At 37.8% G+C, this 23,469-nt stretch overlaps 1 protein-coding gene across 1 annotated transcript in view; it reads right to left on the minus strand.

The window, feature by feature from the left end:
- Window positions 1-23,469, minus strand: part of ATR (ATR serine/threonine kinase) — a 175,477-nt gene that overhangs the window by 96,310 nt on the left and 55,698 nt on the right. The window contains exons 22-23 of the mRNA XM_007952880.2: window positions 20,440-20,646; window positions 17,668-17,781 (exon numbers count right to left, since the gene is read on the minus strand). Coding sequence (XP_007951071.1) covers window positions 17,668-17,781; window positions 20,440-20,646 — 321 coding nt within the window. The remainder of the gene's footprint in view (window positions 1-17,667; window positions 17,782-20,439; window positions 20,647-23,469) is intronic.

A 23,469-nucleotide genomic window follows, 5' to 3' on the forward strand; every position in this document is an offset into this window, starting at 1 on the left:
CAGAAGGCTGGTGGTTCAAACCCACTAGCCACTCCTTGGAAGGAAGGTTGGGCAATCCTACTTCCGTAGTGATACTGCCTCGGAAACCCAAGGAGGGGACGCTATGAGTTGGGGCTGACTCGACGGCAAACAACAACAACAACAACAATACAGAAGTGGATAGGCACTACTAGTGGAAAAACCTGAATGAAAACAGTGAGTACAGAAATGGTCGGAGCTGTGGACTGTCAGCTACTCTAACGAGACCAATAGCCTGAATACTTCCAAGTGGTGCTGAGACCTGAGAATTGACCTAACGATCAGTCCTGCTCACCAAGGGCTGCAGGGACAACTGCTCTGGTGGCCTATGACTAGGAAGGGAAACAGCAAGGAGGGAGATAACCTGAGCTGTGGACTTTCTGCTGTCTGGAGGGTGTAGCCATTTTGATTGTTTAAACTTGGCAGCCATTTTGGATATTTAAAATGACCGAAGGTGCAGCCATTTTGAATGATTACAAGCGGTGGCCATGTTGGATATTTAAAGTGACCGAGAGTGCAGCCATCTGCAATGTTTACAAGTGGCAATCATTTTGGATTTTAAAGTGATAGCATTCTCATTCAGATTCCAGGGACCTAAGAACAAGGTCTGTTTGCCAGGGTTGGCAAGGACATATAAGAGGCTGACAAAGGAAAGGAGACAGGTGGTGAGTGTATAAGTGCTGTCATCTAGTGAATAGAGGAACACAGCACAGTACCCTGCCTGTATAGATAACATACAAACAAAACAAAGAAAACAAAAATTGTGGGCAAGTCACTCCAACACATAATCACCAATTAAATATAAACACAAAAACGTCACAATGCCTCAGAGACAACAGAGCATCACAGTCCACACAAAGAAGCACGATAAAGCAGGATAAACAAGGGACCAGGACACAGACGCAAAACACATCTCTGAGGAAGATGCAGCATTGGAACTCCCTGATAAGGAATTCAAAAGAATTATATTCAGATATCATCAAAGGATTGAGAGATAGGCCAAGGAAAACACAGACAAAACCCTAGAAGAATTTTGGAAGAAAACACAAGAACAAAATGACAAAATTAATGAAAAGTTAGAAATGACTCTAAATCTACAGACAGAAATCCAGAAGAGTAATACTAAATTGTCAGAAATAGGTAACACATTGAAAGGGCAAAGGAGTAGAATTGATACAATGGAAGACAGAATTAATGAGATTGAAGACAAATACCTGAATACTTTCTTTGGAAAAGGATCAATCAGAAAAAAGATCAAAACAAAATGAAGAAAGCCTATGGTTCATGTGGGTACCATCAAAAGGAATAACCTATGTAAATAACAACAACAACAACACTGGAATTCCAGAACTGGAAGAGAAAAAAGAAACCACTGAGAAAACTGACCAAGATTTGTTGGAGGAGAACTTCCCCGGTATGATGAAAGATGACAATATATCCATTCAGGAAGTCTAATGAACCCCAAACAGGATAGACTCCAGGAGAAAAACACCAAGACATACCATCATCAAATTCACCAAAACCAAAGACAAAGATAGAATCATGAGAGCAGCATGGGAAAAATAAAAAGTTACCTACAAGGGGCAACCAATAAGACTAAGCTCAGATATTTCTCAACAGAAACCATGCAGGCAAGAAGACAGTGGAATGGAATATATAAAACACTGAAAGAGAAAAATTTCCAACCAAGAATTATGTACCCAGCAAAACTGTCCCTCAAATATGATGGTGAAATTAGGACATTTCCAGATAAGCAGAAATTAAGGGAATTTGTTAAAATCAGACCAACCTTACAAGAGATGCTAAAGGGAGCCCTTTGGACAGAGAAGCAACAACAGCCAACAACAACTGACCATTAACACACATGATGACATAACCCAGAAACCAACCCAGCTATGGAAGTATCCAAAGTAAATAAGCCTACAAGATTGTAAACAGGGAACCAGAGATACTAACTGACAAATGAGGACAACTACAAACCAAAAAGAGGGGGGAAAAAAACATCTGTGTTGTTACAGAACTTCTAGATGGTAGGGAAGTCAAGACAACTACAAGATAGAATGGACTGTTCTAAACTTGGGAAGAAAACTATAAATCACACGGTAACCTCAAAGAAAAATCATAAACTTTCACATCAAAATAAAAAAGATGACCAGCATAAATATTCAGCAAATACTAAAACAATAGCAATGAAGGAAGTGATAACATGATTCATAAACATAACGAGCTCAGCATGGAAGATTATATGGAACAAAAAAATTGACACAATGAAAAAGCACATGACAAAAATGACAGCAACAAATTCATATTTGCTGATAATTACTTATCTGGCAAGGGACTGATCTCTAAGACTGATGGAAAACTCCAATGTCTCAACACCAAAGGAATTAAGAATTGAAAAATGGGCAGAAGACATGAAAAGACACTTCACCAAGGAGGACATTCAGGTGGTCAGCTAATATATGAAAAGATGCTCACAATTACTGGCCATCAGAGAGAGGTAAATCAAAACAACAATGAGATATACCATCTCACCTCAGCAATGATGGCAAAATTCAATGAGACAGAAAATAACAAATGCTGGTGGGGATGTGGAGAGATTGGGACTCTCATACACTGCTTGTGTAACTGTGAAGTGACACCACTATGGAAAGCAATATGATGATTCCTTATAAAGCTGAAATTGGAGATACCATTTGACCCAGCAATCTCATTACTAGGTATATATCCTAGAGAGGTGAGAGCCAGGATGGGAACAGATACATGCACACTCATGTTCATCACAGCATTATTTACAACAGCAAAAACTGGAAACAACCTATGTACCCATCAGCAAAAGAGTGGATAACCAAACTATGGTACATACACATACTGGGATGCTATGCAGCACTAAAGAATAATGTAGATCTGCAACACACCATATAATATAACTTGGAGGACATTATGCTGAGTGAAATAAGTCAATCACAGAAGGACAAATATAATATTAGTTTGTTGTTGTGGAGGGTCAAGGAAAGGTTTATATACAGAGGGAAACTTTCTTTGTTGGTTGGCAGGGGTGGAAGAGGAGCGAAGGGAACACTGCCAAAAAAAAAAAAAAAATGCATTGACCCATGTCACTTTAGTTTTGTGTATGTCACTGTACATAAATTATACTTCAATAAAATGCATTAAAAAAAATTAAAAGTAGAGATTATTAGATTGAATAAAAAAGTATGAGCCAAAAGAAACAACACTTTTAACATGCTTTAAAACAAACAGATTAAAAGTTAAAAAGAAAAAAAGATTCCATGTAAACACTAATCAAAAAGAAAGCTGAAGTTGTGATATTAATATAATATAATATACTAGATATATAGCCTTCAGAACAAGAAATATTAGCAGAGATAAAGAGAGACAATTTTTGAGCTGTCAGGTGTTGAGGTAGTCAATTTCAATAATAAAACAACCAAAGTAAAATTAAAATCAAATCATCAATCATTATTCATTTACTGTGGTAATGAAGGCAAGAAGAAAAAGAAAAAGGCACCAACTTCGAGTGTTCCATTTTTCCCACTGGACAACACTAGGTGAGTATCAGGTGACATGCAACACAGATGAGAAGAACTGTTTCACTGCTAAAGAGTGCCAAACAGAAGGTTTCCTGCCTTTTTATGGACCTGGGGGATTCAGGGAAAAGGAAAGGAGGAAGGATTAGGAATGAAAAGCACTGAATCAGAGTGGAGAAAAGTATCTCATCCAAAGTCCTTTGATATTGACAGAGATTTCTGGGAAGTGCCTCAGGTAAGCCCTGTGTCAATAAGGAGCTTCCCAATGAAGGCACCAAGGCTAGGCATGCAGATATGCATATGAATTTGGCTGGCCCATGTGGGCTTGAGTCCTTGACTGAAACTCCCTCCAGAAAACTGCAATATAGACTGTAAACCAGATCTAGCTTGGGGAAGACAGCTTTCCCCCATGAGGCCTGTCAGGCAAAGCCTTATAATTGCCTATGATCCAGCTTAAAAGCTCACACATAGTATTTTGACTTAAAGACAGATTCCTCATATTATATAATAGTAAAGGATCAATTACTCCAGAAGACATATCTATGCACCTAAAACCAGCTTAAAACATGACACTAAACCTGACAGAATTTAAAGGAAAAGTCAAATCTACAATTATAGTTGAAGACTTCAATTCTCCTGTCTCAGTGATTGATAAAACAAGTAGACAGAAAACAGATAAAATATAGAAGACTTGAAGAGAGTTATCAACCAATTATATCTAATAGACACTCTACTCAATAACAAAATACATTTTCAAGTGCTCATGAAACAATTGCAAGATAGACCATATTCTTGGATAGGCTGAACAATTAGGTATGTCTATGCGGGGGGTGGGGTGGGAGTGTGCCCATGACCATGTATAAGGTTAGCAGACAATGTTTCTATATAGTAGAGCTGACATGGGACAAAGTTGCAGAGACTTCTTGGCCACAGCTAGCTACCTGGAGGGAGCGAGTAGTTGGTCCTGTGGGCTCTGTACCATGGTCGCAGGGAACATCAAGCTCAATCGGCATAACATACTACACAAAAACACTGTTCCACATCCTACTTTGGTGAGCAGCAACTGGGATCTTAAAAGCTTGCAAGTGGCCATGTAGATGCAATGAGGGGTTTCTCCCTGTCTAGAGCGAAGAAGAATGAAGAAAACCAAAGATGCATGGAAACAATTAGTCGTAGGGACTGGTACACCATGCTATCCTCAGCCTATATGACTATGAAACCAGAGGAACTAGATGGTGCCCGGCAACCACTGTCAAGCACCTGGAGGGGGATCTATGTAGGAAATCCTGGATGGAGTGGGAGAACAATATGGAATAAAACTCAAAATGATAAAAATAAATAAATAAATAAAATAAAGGACTAGGTTTGCTGGTCTGATAGAGCCTGGTGGAACCACTGAGACTATGGCCCCTCACTGCTCTTCAGGTCTCGAATTGAACCCACTGTCATGGCTTCCAGACAAACAAAAAACAGGTGGATGAGCTGAACATTTACCTTAGATAGATACACTCCTTGGAGAGTTCAATCACGGGAGAATAGAAGGGCTGTGAATGCACAGGGAGACAGCTCAGGGGCAGGAGTACATGGGAGGGAAGAACACAGGGAAGAGGTGGCTATGGGGAAGAAGTGGGAGGAGAGCTACTGCATTGTGGGAAATTGCAGTCAATGTTAAGAGACAAAGTGTATGTGAACTGCTGTATGGAAGATGAATTTGCTCTGTCAACCTTCACCCAAATCATAATAAAATAAAATAAAACATATTGTAAGCAAAAACAAACCTCAGTGAATTTAAAACAACTGAAATAATACAAATTATGAACACTGATTATAATGGAGTTAAAATAGAAATCAAGAATAGAAAAATATATGGAAAAGTCCCACATATTTGGAAATTAAATAACATACTTCAAAAGACTCCATAGGAGAAACAAGAAGTCATAAGGGAAACTAGATAATATTTTTAATTAAATGAAATTAAAAACACAACAAATCAAAATATGTGGGATAAAGCTGAAGCATATTATGTGAGAAAAAAAAAGTCTCACACTAATCATTTAAACATCAGTCTTAAGACACTAGAAAAAGAAGAGCAAATTAAACCCCCAAAAGGAGAAGAATGAACATCAGTGAAACTGAAAATGGGGGTGGAGGGAGCAACAGAAAAATCAAATGAAGCAAAAAAAAAAGAAAAAAAAAAAAAGATATCACTATAAACTTCTAGACAAAATAACCAGAAGTGGGGTTAAAAAAATAAATCTACAAATTAATAATGTGAAGAACAGAAGAGGGAACATCACTATAAATCCCAAAGACAAAGGAAGGGATTACTACAACTTTATGCCAATAAATTAAACAACTTAAATAAATGAACAAATTCCTTGAAAAACAAAAATTACCAAAGTTCATTCAAGAAGAAATATAACTGTTAGTTGCCATTAAGTTAGTGTGGACTCATGGTGACTTTATGTACAACAAAACAAAACGTTGCCCAGTCGTGTGCCATCTTCATCATCAGTGGTATATTTGAGTTCACTGCTGCAGCTACTGTGTCAATCCATTTTATTGAGGGTTTCCTTCGTTTTCACTGACCCTCTCCTTAACCAAATGAGCAAAGACGGGCAGATTATCCTGGATTATCTGGTTGGATTCAAGCTAATCACATGAGTTTTTATGAGTGGAAAATATTTCCCTGCTGATCAGAGAGATGAGAAGGAAGAAAAAGGTCAGAGGAATGTGATGTGAAAAGAAGTCAATCCTTCATTGCTTTGGAGATGAAGGAAAGGAGCCATGAGCCAAGGAATGAGGCAGCCATCAAGCGTCTGGGAACAGCTCTCAGTTTACATGCAGTAAAAGAATGATGACCTCTTTAGGTTTCTTTTATTCTCTTTTGTTTCAGACAAATAGTGACCAATAAGTTGTTCTATTGCCATGTTGTTGTTTGTTGTTATGTGCCTTCGAGTCTGACCAGACTCATCGCGACCCCTCCTTGGGCTTCCGTGGCAGTATCGCTACAGAAGTAGATCGCCCCATCTTCCTTCTGATTTTATTGCCATAAGGAACTTAATTTCTACAATCCAAATGAGCAAGTAAACAAAATCACCTCCTCTCCTGAAAAAGGAATTCAGTATGGTGACACCTTGATTTTAGCCTAATAAGACTCATGTCAAATTTCTGACCTACAGAAATATAAGATAATGATTTATGTCATTTTAAGCTACAAGGTTTATAGTAATTTGTTTTGGTAGCAATATAAAATTAATACACTCTGGGGGACTACAGATGCTGATACTAATTGTTGCTGTTGTTAGGTGCCATAGAGTCATCTCTGACTCACAGTGACCTCATGCACAGCAGAATGAAACACTGCATCCCATGATGCCAACCCCACGATCCTTGCTATACCTGATCCCATTGTTACAGCCACTGTGTCAATCCATCTCATTGAGGGCCTTCCTCTTTTTCGTTGTCCCTCCACTTTGCCAAGCATGATATCCTTCTCTAGTGAACAGTCCCTTCTTATAACAAGACCAAAGTAAGTGACACAAAGGTGGCCATTCTTCTTCTAAGAAGCAATCTAGCTGCACTTCTTCCAGGACAGATTTGTTAGTTCTTTTAGCAGTCAATGGTACTTTTAGCATTCTTTGCCAACACGACAACTCAAAAGCATCAACTCTTCTTCAGTCTTCCTTTTTCATTGTCCAGTTCTCACATGCATATGAGGCATTTGAAATACCATGGCTTGTGTCAAGTGCATCTCAGTCTTAAAGGAAACATCTTTGCTCTTCAGCACTTGAAAGAGGTCATTTGCAGCAGATTTGCCCAATGCTATATGACGTCTATATCTTGACTGCTGCTTCCATTGGTATTGGTTGTAAAATCAAGTAATATGAAGTCTTTGACAACTTCAATCTTTTCTCTATTTATCATGATGCTGCTTATTGGTCCCATATGAGGATTTTTGTTTTCTTTATATTGAGATGTAATCCATACTGCAGACTGTATTCTCCAGTCTTCATCAGTAAGTACTTCAAGTCATCCTCACTTTCAGAGAGCAAAGTTCTGTCATCTGCATAAAGTAGGTTGTTAATGAGTCTTCCTCCAATCCTGATGCCACGTTCTTCTTCATATAGTCCAGCTTCTCAGATTATTTGTTCAGCATACAGATTGAATAAGTATGGTGAAAGGATATAACCCTGACACACTGCCTTCTTGATTTTAAACCATGCAGTATCCCCTTGTTCTGTTCAAACAACAGCCTCCTGGTCTATGTAGAAGTTCTTCATGAGCACAATGAAGTGTTCTGGAATTCCCATTCTTCTCAATGTTATCCACGATTTGTTATGATCCACACAATCGAATGCTTTTGCATAGTCAATAAAACACAAGTAAACAACTTCCTGGTAGTGTTCGATAATTTCCACATTCTGTGGGATCACCTTTCTTTGGAATGGGTACAAATATGGATCTTTTCCAGTCAGTTTGTCAAATCTCCTGGCATAGCCAAGTGAGTGCCCTTAGTGCAGCATCCATTTGTTGAAACATCTCAGTGGGTATCCCATCAATTCCTGAAGCCTTGCTTTTTGCCATTTCCTTCAATACAGCTTTGACTTCTTCCTTCAATACCACTGGTTTTTGATCATATGCCACCTCCTGAAATGGACAAACATCAACCAATTCTTTTTGTACAGTGACTCTGTGTATTCCTTCCATCTTCTTTTGAAGTTAGTTTCCTGCATCATTCAAAATATTGCCCATAGAATCTTTCAATATTGCAACTCGAGGCTTAAATTTACTCTTCAGTTTGTTCAACTTGAGAAATGCCTTTTGGCTTTCCAACTCCATGTCTTTGCACATTTCATTATAATAACTGACTCTGTCTTCTCAAGCTGCTCTTTGAAATCTTCTGTTCAGCTCTTTTATTTTGTTATTTCTTCCCTTTGCTTTAGCTTCTCCCCATTCAAGGGCAAGCTTCAGAGTCTCTTTTGACATCCATTTTGGTCTTTTCTTCCTTTCCTGTCTTTTTAAACACCTTTTGCTTTCCTCATGGATGATGTTCTTGATGTCATCCCACAATTCCTCTGTCAATGCATCAAATCTAGTCTTTAAATGGTCTCTAAATTCAGAAGGGATATAATCAAGGTTGTACTTTGGCTCTCATGGATTTGTTTTAATTGTCTTCAACTTCAACTTGAACTTGCAAATGAGCAGTTAGTGGTCTGTTCCACACTCAGCTCCTGGCCTGGTTTTGGCTGAAGATATTGAGCTCCTCCCTCACCTCTTGCCATACATGTAGTCAATCTGATTCCTGAGTACACCATCTGGTGAAGCCCATGTGTATAATCACTGTTTGTGTTGTTGAAAAAAGGTATTTGCAATGAATAAGTTGTTGGTCTTGCAAAATTCTATCATGTGATCTCCAGCATTATTTCTATCTCCAAGGCCAAATTTTCCAACTACCAGTGATTCTTTTTGTTTCCAAACTTTGTAGTCCAGTCACCAGTGATAATCAGCACATCTTTATTGCATGATTGGTCAATTTCAGACTGCAGAAGTTGGTAAAAATCTTCAATTTCTTCATCTTTGGCTTTGGTAGTTGGTTTGTAAATCGGAATAATAGTAGTATTAACTGGCTTTCTTTGTAGGCGTATGGATATTATTCTATCATTGACAGCATTGTAGTTCAGCATAGATCTTGAAACATTCTTTGTGATGATGAATGCCACGCCATTACTCTTCGATTTGTCATTTCTGGCATAGTAGGCCATATGGTTGTCTGATTCAAAATGGCCAAAACCAGTCCATTTCAGTTCACTAATGCCTAAGATATCAATCTCTATGCATTCTATTTCATTTTTGACAACTTCTAATTTTCTTAGATTCATTCTTTGTACATTCCATGTTCTAATTATTAATGGATGTTTGCAGCTGTTTCTGCTCATATTGAGTCATGCCACTTCAGCAAATGGAGGCCCCAAAAACACTACTTTATCCATATCATTAAGGTAGGCTGTACTCTGATGAGGCAGCTCTTTCTCAGTCATATTTTGAGTGCCTTCTGACCTGAGGGGTTCATCTTCTGCAATGTATCAGACCATGTTTCAGAGCTATTCATAAAATTTTCCAGTAATATATCAGACAGTGTTTCACTACTATTCATAAGGTTTTGACTGGTCAACTCTTTGAGAAGTGGATGGCCACTTTCTTCTTCAGAATCTGTCTCAGTTGGAAGCTCCACTGAAACCGCTCCATCATGGGCATCCCTGCTGGCACAGCCTCTAGCCTCACAGCAATGTGCAAGCCACCAAAGTATGACAAACCAACAGACAAGTTTGTCTCCTTTAGCTGTTCCAACCACTCTCCTCACTTCCTGGGCTTTCCCCTACCTGTTCCAGCTGCCTGCCCAGCCTGCCGCTGCTCCCTGCCATCTGGGGGATGTCCCCTGCTCTCCTTACCTATTCTGGCCACTGGCCCTGTCTGCCACTGTTCCCTACCACCCATGGGCTGTCCCCCACCCTCCTGACCTGTTCCAGTTGCCAGCCCTGTCTGTCACACAAGTACAGTTAGAGTTTTCTGAAACTTATATTTTTCACAGTATTATCCATAATTTGTAATGATTCACACTGTCGAATGACTTTGCACAATCAATAAAACATAGTAATCACCTTTCTGGTATTCTCAGCATTTAGCCAAGATCCATCTAACATCAGCAGTGATATCCCTCAAACATGTCCTATTCTGAATCCAGATTGACTATCTGGAAGTTCCCTGTCAATGTATTGCTGCAACCAGTATTGAATTATTTTCAGAAAAATTTTACTTGTATGTGGTATTAGTGATATTTTTCAATAATTTCCACATTCTACTGGATCACCTTTTTTGTAATAGGCACAGATATATCTCTCTTCCAGTTGGCTTGGCCAGCTACCTGTCTTCTAAATTTCTTGTTATAGACTTCCAATAAGATGGCAGAATAGGCAGACAAGCTACACAGACCATCTTCAACAAAGAAAAGAGAAACCAATTGACAGAGATACAGAAGATAATCCTGGAGCCCTGAACTTTGAAAGGAAGTATACAGAAGTGGATTAGGTGCCAACTAGTGAAAAAACCTGAATGAAAACAGTGACTTTGGAGACACTCAGAGCAGTGGACTGTCAGCTATTCTGACAGGACCAACAGCCTGAATATTCCCAAGTGGTGCTGGGACCTGAGAATTGACCTAAAGATTAGCCCTGGTCACCAGAGGCTACTGGGATGACTGTGCTGGTGGCTGATGACTAGGAAGGGAAACAGGAAGTTGGAAGAAAACCTGAGCTGTGGACTTTTGGCTGACTGGAGCATGCCACTATTTTGATTGTTAACAAGTGGCGGCCACTTTGGATATTTAAAGTGACTGAGGGTGCAGCCATTTTGAATGTTTACAGGCTCCGGCCATTTTGGATACTTAAAGTGACCAAGGGCACAGCCATTTTGAATTTTTACAAGTGGTGGCCATTTTGGATTTTAAAGTGACAGCATTCTCATGCAGATTCCAGGGAACTATGAATAGGCTCCATTTTCTAAGGATGGTAGGGACATATGTGAGGCAGACAATGAAAAGGAGACAGGCAGTAAGTGCATAAGTGCTGCTAACTAGCGAATACAGGAGCACAGCCCAGTGCCCTGATTATGTAGATAACATACAAAGAAAACGAAAATCATGGGCAAGTCACTCCAACATACAATCACCAATTAAATATAAACACAAAAACGTCACAATGCCTTGGAGACAACAGAGAATCACAGTCCACACAAGAAAGATAAAGCAGGAGATACAAGGGACCCAAAACACAGTCCTGAAAAAGATGCAGCATTGGAACTCCCTGATAAGGAATTCAAAAGAATTATATTTAGGTACCTTCAACGAATTGATAGATAGATCAAGGAAAACACTGACAAAATTAAGGAAAACACAGACAAAATCCTAGAACAATTTCAAAAGACAATACAAGAACCAAATGGCAAAATAAATGAAAAATTAGAAATGAAACAAAATCTACACACAGAAATCAAGAAGATTAATACCAAATTTTCAGAAATAGATGACACATTAAATGGGCAAAAGAGTAGAATTCAATCAATGGAAAACAGAATTAGTGAGATTGAAGGCAAATACCTGAATACCTCTTTGGAAAGGGATCAATCAGGAAAAAAGATCAAAACAAAATGAAGAAAGCCTAAGGTTCATGTGGGATACCATTAAAAGGAAAAACCTACATGTCATTGGAATTCCAGAACAGGAAGAGAAAACTAAAACCACAGAGAAAATTGTCAAAGACTTGTTAGAAGAGAATTTTCCTGGTATGAGGAAAAATGAGAATATATCCATTCAAGAAGTCCAAAGAACCCCAATGGGATAGACCCCAAAAGAAAATCACCAAGACATATCATCATCAAAGTCACCAAAACCAAACAGAAAGAAAGAATCCTGAAAGTAGCACAGGAAAAATGAAAAGTTACCTACAAGGGGCAACCAATAAGACTAAGCTTGAATTTCTTGGCAGAAACAATGAAGGCGAGAAGAAAGTGGGATGCTATAAAACCTTGAAAGAGAAAAATTTCCAGCCAAGAATTATATACCCAGCAAAACTATCCCTCAAATATGATAGTGAAATTAGGACATTTTCAGATAAGCAGAAACTAAGGGAATTTATTAAAACCATACCAAACTTACAAGAGATGAAAAAGGGAGTCCTTTGGACAGAGAACCAACAACAGCAAACAACAACCAACCATTAACACACATGATGACATAACCCAGAAACCAACGCAGTTACAGAAGTATCCAAAGTAAATAAGCCTACAAGATTATAAACAGGGAACCAGAGACATCATCTGACAAATGAGGACAACTACAAACCAAAAAGAGGGAAAAAACTGTGTAGTTATAGAACTTCTAAATGGTAGGGAAGTCAAGACAACTACAAGATAGAATGAACTGTTCTAAACTTGGGAAGAAAATTATAAATCACAGCTCAAAGAAAAATGATAAACCTTCACATCAAAATTAAAAAAGAGGACCAACATAAATATTTACCAAATACTAAAAGAATAGCAATTAAGGAAGTGGTAGCATGATTCATAAACAAATGAGCTCAGCACAAAAAAATTATATGGAACGTAGAAATCAACACCACGAAAAAGCACATAACAAAATGACGGCAACTAATTCATACTTGTCGATAATTACATATCTGACAAGTGACTTATCTACTTATCTCTAAAATTTATAGAAAAGTCCAACATCCCAACAACAAAAAAAAGATTAACAATCCAATTAAAAATGGGCAGAAGACATGAATAGACACTTCACCAAAGAGGATATTCAGGCAGCCAGCAAATACATGAAGAAATGCTCATAATCATTAGCCAAACACACAAAAAAATCATTGCATCAGAGAAATGCAAATCTAAACAACAAAGAGATACCATGTCTCAATAAGACAGAAAATAACAAATGCTGGCTAGGATGTGGAAAGACTGGGACTCTCATACACTACTGGTAAGACTGTCAAATGATACAACCACTGTAGAAAACAGTATGGTGATTTCTTAAAAAGCTGGAATTAGAAATATCATTTGACCCAGCAATCCCATTACTAGTATATCCTAAAGAAGTGAGAACCAAGACAAGAGACACATGTACACTCATGTTCATCGCAGCACTATTTACAACAGCAAAAAAGATGGAAATAACCTATATGCACATCAACAGAAGAAAAGATAACTAAACTACAGTACATACACACAGTGGAATACTATGCAACATTAAATAATAATGTAGAATCTGCAAAACATCATATAACACAGATGAACTTATAGGACATTATGCTGAGTGAAATAATCACAGAAGGGCAAATATAGTATTAGTTCATTATTGTAAAAAGTCAAGGAAAGGTTTATATACGGAAGGAAACCTTCTTTGTTGGTTACCACAGGTTGGCGGGGAGGGGCGGGAACATGGCAAAAAAAAAAAAAAAAATGCATTGACCCATATCACTTTAGTTTTGTGTATTTCACTGTACATAAATTATATTTCAATAAAATGAATTAAAAAAAAAAACTTCTTGGCATGACAAGTGCTTCCCTTGTATTCATCTTTAAACTAAGTAACAGTTTAGTCCAAGAGTAAAGATTGTCATCCTTAAGGTTACATTACTTTAAAAATGTGTGTGTGTGTGTGTGTGTGTATCCCAAAGGGTAATAGTTAATATAAAACAGATGAGAAGGTTGGCAGCTGGAAGATTAAGGAAATGGAAATGAAACAACTAGAACAGAATTAACAAGAATGTTGACACAATGTGAATAATTTAACCAATGTTACTGTTACTACGTTTAGAAACTGTGGAATGGGAGTGCATTTTGCTGTGCTTATTTCTACCCAAAAAAACCCCTAATATACTCAGAGTTGTTGATCTTGCTTCCTAGTTCACTGAGGAAAAAAAAAAAGAAACAACCAGAAGATACCTCCACAATTCCAACACTTACATCTGCACAGACTAGGAACACCAGTTCCCATATTCTTTGCTTGCTTTCATGTTACTACAGATGAATTGTCCCTGCTTTTAATTAAGGCTACCCCTTTTTCAAGAGCTCAGGTAGCATAGTGCCTAAGGCACTTGACTGCTAACCAGAAGGCTGGCGGTTCAAACCCACCAGCCACTCCTCAGAAGGAAGGTTGGGCAATCTACTTCCATAGTGATACTGCCTGGGAAACCCAAGGAGGGGTCGCTATGAGTCAGGGCCAACTTGATGGCACATAACAATAATAACAACAACCCCTTTTTTACTATAGTCGACTTGTTCATTATATCCCATACCCTTTTGCCTATGTAAAAATACTATTAGTACTCTTTCTGCCTCATCTCTTTTGCCCCTTAAACTGTTGTCAGCAACATAACATGCTGTTATTTTTCCCATCTAATTCCTTTCCTCCCCAACTACTATCCCATCCTTCTGTTTCCCTTGACAGCAACACTCCTCTAAAGCATTGTCTGTGATTGCTCTAATTCCTCTTTTTCCTTAATAAGGCTTTCAACACTTCACTTCTACTTGAAGAAGTGGTGGGCCTGAACCAAGCCATGCTTTTTCCAATCACCTCATATGCATGTGAAAGGTGGACAATGAATAAGGAAGACCAAAGAACTGATACCTTTGACTTACGGTGTTGATGGAGAATACTGAATATATCCTGGACTGCCAGAAGAACAAACAAATCTGTCTTAGAAGAAGTACAGCCGGAATATTCCTTAGACACAAGAATGGCCAGACTGTGTGTCTCACAGTTTGGTCATGTTATCAGGAGAGATCAGTCCCTGGAAAAGGATACCATGCTTGGTAAAGTATAGGGTCAGTGAAAAAGGGAAAGGCCCTCAAAGAGATGGATTCACACAGTGGCTGTGACAGTGGGCTCAAGCATAGCAATGACTATAAGGATGGCACAGGACTGGGCAGTGTTTCCTTCTGCTGTACGTAGAATCACTATGAGTCGGATCTGACTTGATGACACCTAACAACAACACTTCAGTGAAAAGTTCTTGTCAAGGTCACTGTGATGTCTGTGTTCTATGCATAGCCAACAGACAAATCTCAATCCTTGATATTGTACTTGTGATCAGCACTTAATATAAGTGATCACTCTTCTTGAAACACTTTCATTACCTGGCTTCCAGAATACCACGCTCTCCTTCCTTATTGGCAGCTCCTTCTCAATTTCTTTGCTTGTTCCTTCCTCTTCTGCCTCATGTATCATTGTCCAGGGCTCAATCACTGTTTCTTTTTACCTACACTTTCTCCCTTGATCCCTTCATCCAGACTCTTGGTTTTAAATACCATCTTTACATAAAGCCTCCAAATTTATATCTCTAGCCCAGATCACTCACCATGAATTCTAGACCAAATACTCAAAAAACACATAAAATTTTAATAAAAATAATACTATGTTAAAGGGCAAAAAAAGTTATACTGGAAAAAATAGCTAATACACAGTGGATAGACAAAAAGCTTACTTGCATCATCTCCAAATTGATTATCAATAAAACACAGATCAATGCTGTGGTGGTTATGTTTTTGGCTGGGCCTGGTTGAGTGGCTGGGCAGCTGGTGGTAGTTATTCCCCAGGATGAGACTCGCAATCAACTCCATGGTGTGATCTACCACAAGCAGCTGAATAGCTGCCTTTAGGATATAGTCTGCTTCCTGTATTATAAGGAGAAGCCTTGGAAATGGTCTCTAGCTTATGGCACGCTTGGACCCTGCATGTAGCCGTGTCATTGCTCAGCAGCCTGCTGTGCTCTGCTGACCTTAGGACTTACAATGGACTTAAGTTAATGGCCTGCCGTGTGGTTTGGTAACATTAGGACTGTGCCTTTTTACTTGTCAACCTTGGGGCTTCACAGCCTCAGCAGCTAGCAGCTGTCTGAGGGAAGAAACACCTCTAGCTCCAGTGGGCTTGCAGCAGGAGGCAGAGCTGGACCCCAAGGTTGAGGGGCTTTCACCCAATCCCTAGAGCCTGGCATTTTGAACTTGGACTTAAAGCCTCCAAATTGTAAGAATAAACTCCTGTTCATTAAGGCCATCCCATTTGTGGTATATTTTCTTGTCAGAGCAATACTCAGTAACCAGAACAAATGCCAAGAGAAAAATGGGCAAAGGCCATGAAAAGAAAACTCACAAAATAAATAAATGTATAAATAAGTAAACAAATGCAAATTAAAATGGAATGAACACCAGTCAGTTTTAGTTTCTTGACTGGCAAAGGTTTAAACATTTGAGAATATGTACAGTAATCAAAGAAGTATAAACTGATGAAATTTTTAAAAGAAAATCTACCAAATGTAAACTTTATATTTGTCTGAGACAGAACTAAATTTCTAGGTATTTATACTATTGATAAATGTACTTAATTGACTGGAAATATATGTGTATGTTTCCTGAAGCATTTTTTATAAAAGCAAAACACTGAATGTAACCTAAACATCTTAAATAAATTTTTTAAATAAATTATAGTATATTCTCACCACTAAATATTATTCAGTTGTTGAAGAGATACACATACTAATACAGAAAACTATCTAAGATCAGCTAAGTACAAAAGAAAATCAATTTATGAAACATAGTAAATAATATGACCTCTTTATTCAGTGGAGAAAAGATATATACCTGTATAAACTCCAAAACCAAACACTGTTGTCAAGTTGGATCTAACTCATAGCGACCCCTCCTTGGGTTTCCGAGGCAGTATCACTATGGAAGTAGATTGCCCAATCTTCTTTGCAAGGAGTCACTGGTGGGTTTGAACCACCAGCCTTCTGGTTAACAGTCAAATGCCTTAGGGACTATGCTACCATAACTCCTATATACCTGTATATTCATAGAAAAATTATGAACATACCTATAATAATCTGTTAAAGAGCTCTGGTGAAATAGTAGTTAAAGCATATGGTTGCTAGTGGTTTGAATCCACTAGCTGTTCCATGGGAGAAAGATGAGGTAGTCTGCTTCCACAAAGGTTTACAGCCTTGGAAATCCTATGGGGCAGTTCTACTCTGTCTTACAGGTTCACTATGAATTGGAATCAATGCAATGGCAGTGGGCTTAGTTTTTGGTTATAATAATCTGTTAAGAGTGTATATTTCTGTTCTCTTTGAAATTTTACCATGAACTTATATTACTTTCATAATGAAAATGACTGTTAAAAAATATGAATTCCCTAAGTACAGAATGTGGAGTCTCTTGAGTGGTAAAAATGATTAAGCACTCTAACCATTTTCTAACCAAAATTGGTGGTTCTAATCTACCTAGAGGTTCATCGAAAGAAAGACCTAGCAATCTACTTCTGAAAAATTACAGGCATTAACAAGCCCTATGGATAAAGGATAAAAGCACACACATACACACCAGAAAACCTCTAAGCACAGTTCTTTGAAATACATAGGGCTGTTATGAATCTGAATCAAATGACTCCATGACAATTGGTTTGGTGTGGCTTACATATAGAATTGATAACTTTCTTACTAGAATTTAATAATGTAAAGGTAATGATGACTAAATATGCTCTTACCTGAATGGCATAAGCTGCTGAATCTTGAGCCCGACTGTTATCTGCATATGCTAGGTAAGCTCTTGTTAACTCCATCAATAATCCATAAGCAAAGTTTAAATCTTCTACTCCAGTCTCAATAGAAACAAGGAAAAAATGTGAAGTTAATCGGCATACATTTCCTCAAGCTATGTTGTGCCTTCCAAATGTGTTTCAAAGTGAATTTAACTTAGAAAAGGAAAGAACAGTGACCATTATGGACTGAATTGTGTCCCCCAAAAGAAAAGTAGAAATTTTAATCTCTGTACCTGTAAACATGACCTTGTTTGTAAATAGGGTTTTTCTTTCGTTACGTTAATAAGGTCTTAAACCTAATCATTTCTAAGTAATGTCTTTTGAAGAGAACAGAATAGACACAGAAACACAGAGGGAGGAGACCATGTGAAGATCTCTCTACAAGCAAAAGTACACCACCATTACCAACAATCACAAGAAACTAGGCGAGAGGCCTACATAAGGAACAGACAACAGCCAAAACCCTGGTATGGAGCACTGGCCTCCAGAACGTGAGGATATAAATTTCTGTTGTTTAAAGTCACTCACCTTATAGTGTTTTTGTTACAGCAGCACTAGGTAACTAAGACATTGAGATTCAAACTAACTTTGATACCAAGGCTAAAATATAATATGTAGTTAAGAAGTCAAAATCTAAGTCTTTTAACACCCATATTGCAACATTATTCACAATAGCAAAAATATAAAAACAACTTAAGTGCCCATCAGTGGATGTATGGTTCAACAAACTGTGGTACATATACACAATGGAATACTAAGCAACATTAAAAAATAATGAAAAATTGGCAAGATAGCTCACAATTTGGATGAGCCTGGAGGACATTATGCTGAATAAAATAAGTCCATCACAAAAGGGCAAATACTGCATGAGATGACTATGATAAATAGTCAAGAAAAGGTTTTCACATGGAAAGAAACATTCTTTGATGATTACCAAGGAAGTGAGGAGGGAGTGAAAAATCACTAACTAGATGGTAGACGCTAAGAGGTACCCAAAAGTAAAAGACAAAAACAGTAGGTACAATTACATATATAATACTGCAACAACAGTAATAACAAGCAGTAATTTGTGAGTGGATACATAGGTAGACATATAAACTGAACAGGTGTAGGATGGTGTATGGAAGTACAACCACATGCATATAGAGGTTTGGCAGTAGATATTTCTACATACATTATTTGTGTATTCTACAAATATATCCATGTATATAATAGAATACACAGGGGGTACAGTCAGGAATACTTCTTAGTCATAATCAAATATCTCACAATATTGAGTTACTGGGCTTGAGAGCTAGGGAACATAGTTTTGGGGGACATCTAGGTAATTGGCACAGACAGTGTTCTGCATTCTACTTTAGTGAATAGCAACTAAGGTCTTAAAAGTTGTGACCAGCCATCTAAGTTACAAATTTGTGTTTTCCTGTCTCCAGCAAAGAAGAATGAAGAAAACCAAAGATTCAGGGAAACAATTAGTCCAAAGGACTAATGGATCACATGAACCTTCACAAATTAATATTACTTTACTAATTAATATTATACTTTACTATAAACTCTACAGCCTTCACAAGCCTGAGACCACAAGAACTAGATGTTGACTGACTATCACAACAACCAACAACTCTGACTGGGATCACAATGAAAGGTCCCAGACAGAGTGACAGAAAAATGTAGAATAAAATTCAAATTCATGAAAAAGACCAGTTACTGATAGAGACTGGTGGGACACCCAAGAATCTGTCTCTTAGGCAACCTTCAAACTTAGAACTGAACCTACTCCTACAGCTAAACAACAGGCAGGCCTATAAAATGAACAGTAACACCTGTGAGGAACGTGCTCCTAAGAACATTCACGTATATGAGACCAAAAAGGTAGTATATGCTCCAAAGCAAAATTCAGAAAACAGGAAAAGGCAGGAGGAAAGCTCGACAAATGGAAACAAGAAACTCAGGGTGGAAGTACAGATAGTGATAACACATTGAAGGGATTGCAATCAATATTACAAAACCATCTACGTCTAAACTGTTGAATGAGAAACTAATTTGCTTTATAAACTTCCACCTAAGCCACAATAAAATACTAAAAAACAAACAAACAAACAAACAAAAACAACTAAGGTTTTTAAAATAGGGTATTTCTAAAGTGTATTGAAATCATTCAACTTTTGGGTAACTGTGACATTTTGGTTTATTTGTTTTTTAACTTTTAAAAAGAAAATCATATACATAGCATTTGCTAAGCTGCATTCTGTAAAACTCTGGTCATCAGAGGAGCATCAAGAAATAATTTTAACATAGCCCCTTTTTGGAGAGTCACAACATACATTAAAAGTTCTGTTTAATTTTGTTTTACATGGATTTCCCAAACTCCTTTGACCACAGAAATTTTTTACAGTGAGACTACTAGAAAACCCTGGAAAACTAGTTTCCCATGAAAATACTATTTAATAGTAGTGCTTAAGTAGTAATATTAATTAGGCTTTAAATATTTCTCATAATTAGATTGGGAAACTTTAAAAGCACACAAAAAACAAAACTGATCCCAAGCTTTAGTGCTTTTGGCCAAAAGTCTGTACTATAAACTCTGAAGTTACCTATATTATCTGTTTTAGGCAAAGTTATGACCAAGAATAACCTGAATAGTTAGTTCCTTGTAAATGAAATATAGAAATCACATAGGGCAGAGAACGCTTGACATTTCAAATTATCATTACTTACCACAAAGGTAAAATCTTTTCCTTGGGTTTCAGTTGTAGAGAAATCTAGTCGCCCTGGATCTATTGCCCCCAACTCTCCTAAACATTCTCCACAGAGCAATCGAGCTTGAGAGTTTGTATCTTGGCAACCTTTCAAAAGCACTGTCACCAACTGGGATATAACAGGTTCTACTGTTTCACTATCAGTTGCATATTTTATCAGTTTTTCCTATAACAAAAGTAGGAACATTAAAAAAATGATCATAAATGAAATTGGTAACTTCTACAAACTAGTATATTTTCCACCCACTGCTAATATTCTTTTTGTAACTTCCAAAATTTACTATCTGTACAGTTTTTTATGAAAATTGGATAATTTTTAAACAACAAAAAAACTAGTGTATTTTCCTCAACTAGGCAGTAGTAGGAAGATATGGAACATTTTAAATTTTGTAGATCTTATAGTTCTGCAAGACCTTTAAAATTCTCATTCTTATTTTATTTTTTCCCTTTACCACTAACTCTCCAAGAGTGTCTCTCTGTTTCTGTTCTTCTCCTTGGAAGTAATGACTTTCACAGATTGGGTTCTATAAACATTCAAGTCCCTTCTGTGTAGCTTGTTGTTGTTGTTGTTGTTGTTATGTGCCGTTGAGTCGGCCCCGACTCATAGTGACCCCTCCTTGGGTTTCCGAGGCAGTATCACTATGGAAGTAGGATTGCCCAACCTTCCTTCCGAGGAGTGGCTGGTGGGTTTGAACCGCCAGCCGTCTGGTTAGCAGGCAAGTGTCTTAGCCACTATGCTACCAGAGCTCCCACTAGCTCTGTGTAGCTAGTGTTCTGATATACCACACCTTGGACCTCTTTTCAGTACTGTTGCATATAGAGTTGGAGCTCTGGTAGCACAGTGACTAAAGCACCTGACTGCTAACCAGAAGGTTGGTGGTTCAAACCCACCAGCCATGCCGCGGAAGCAAGACTCGGCAATCTACTTCCGTAAAGATCTACCACTGCAGAAACCCAACGGGGATCACTATGAGTTGGAATCAACTCGATGGGAGTATGTTTTTTTGGGTAGTAATTCATTTTAAGTGTTCGAGAAAGCTACATACATATAGTGGTTACCATTGGAAGGTGTCAATACAAGCCATTTCCATCCTCACAGAAAGTTCTTTTGTACAGTACTATTCTAGAGGTTCTACCACCCATACATCAGTTTGTGGTACTGTGCTGGTTTGCATGTTGCTATGATGCAGGAAGGTATGCCATCTCTATATCAAATACCAGTAGGGTCATCTATGTTACCTGCTGTGATAAGCCTGAGAAGATATTGTGTCTCTAGATTCTTGCCCTTCTTTTTTTTTTTTCTCTCTCCAAGGTTCCTCCAAGCTCCTTTGCCTTTAGTTTTCCTCTTACCAACCTAAATTTATCAGCTAGGTATAGATACTCAAGTAAAATCTTCATTTAAAAGAAACATTCTGTAACAATGCATGGCTTTTGTATCTTATTCTAACCCTTAATTTGACTTTCAAGACTCCTATGACTACACTTCCCTTCATAAAGTGTCTATTTAACCTTTTAGCATAGGAGCTTATATTGAAGGAAGGCTTGTCAGGGAATCCCCAGATGAGATTTAACTTTTGTGGCATAGGTAAAGGCCAGTGTGGCTTTTCTCTAAGAGGAAATGTTTGAATTTTCAGACTCAGTCACTTACTTCTAGAAGGTGATGATCAATATACAATTTCCTTATGTTAGAACGTGACTAGGACATCTGCTTGGAAATACCTAGACTGGAAAACTTCTATGTCAAGAGCAGAGACCCTTTGTTATGCACAAATTACTAAATTAAGTTAAAAACTCAGAGACTCTTTAAATTACATGAAAACCAGCAAAGGACAAGTACAGGGTAGTTTCAGCACAATGCAGGGCAGGGATTGAGGCTATATTTATTATGCAGACTCCATAATTAGAAGGGCATAAAGCCTAAGTCTGAGGAGATTCAAGGCTCCTCTCATCTAGCAGGGCCATCCCAACATTGGCTGCTATCCCACATTGGTTTACACAAACTCTAACCCAGAAGCTATGTTCTCATTGCTATGATCTTTGTCTTAAGTAAATTCTTACTTCTACCCTAAGAACAAACATAGCCCAACTTTGTGATTCACTAACTCATGAGGGTTTTAGGTTCTCACATCTTATGAGTTCTTGATATACAAGAATGAGTAACTAAGTTAATTTTTTCCAGTTTATAGATTTACACCAATTGCCATCAAGTTGATTCCAAGTCATGATGATCTCAAGTATTTTGCAGTAGAACTGAGCTCCACAGGGTTTTTGATGTTTATGATTTTTCAGAAGTAGATCCTCAGGTCTTTCTTCTGAGGCACCACTGGGTGGATTTTAACCACTAACCTTCAGGTTAGTAGCCTTATACTACCCAGTGGCTTTCACAGAATTCACTGCCGTTGAGTGAATTCCAATTCATAGTGACTTCTCCTTGGATTTCCAAGGCGTTATCTCTACAGAAGTAGATTGCCCAATCTTCCTTCTGAGGAGTGGCTGGTGGGTTTGAACAATGAGCCCTCTGTTTAGCAGTCAAATGCCTTAAGCACTACACCACCAGAGTTCCTCAGCAACTCCTAGTGATCTGATATTTTAAACACCAGTTCTCATGGTCAACAAGGTTAGGGATAAGCTTTATTACACTGCCAAGGGTCAGAAAAAGTTCACTGGTCCCTTGAAAAGGTAAACTTAAAAATTTAGTTTCATGAAAACTAATAAAAGAGAGTTAACTAAGTCAAAATGTAAAATGGCAAAATTACTGATATTTTATATGACAGATATTTAACACACACACTTTTATTCAAAGAAGATGCAATAATCTAAACCATAACTGTCAAATCATGACCCTTCAAGAAATAAACAAACACTCTGCAAATCCCTGGTGTTCAGCCTCAAAGGCCATCTTCTAGATTACAGATTCTCAGATTTTACAAGCTAGGTAAAACAAAAATCACTCTTCACTGAAACTATTAAATTCCAAACATGTACACCA

Source organism: Orycteropus afer, unplaced genomic scaffold, assembly GCF_000298275.1.
Source record: "Orycteropus afer afer isolate SDZICR_OR568_19922 unplaced genomic scaffold, OryAfe1.0 scaffold00363, whole genome shotgun sequence".
Lineage (NCBI taxonomy): Eukaryota > Metazoa > Chordata > Mammalia > Tubulidentata > Orycteropodidae > Orycteropus > Orycteropus afer.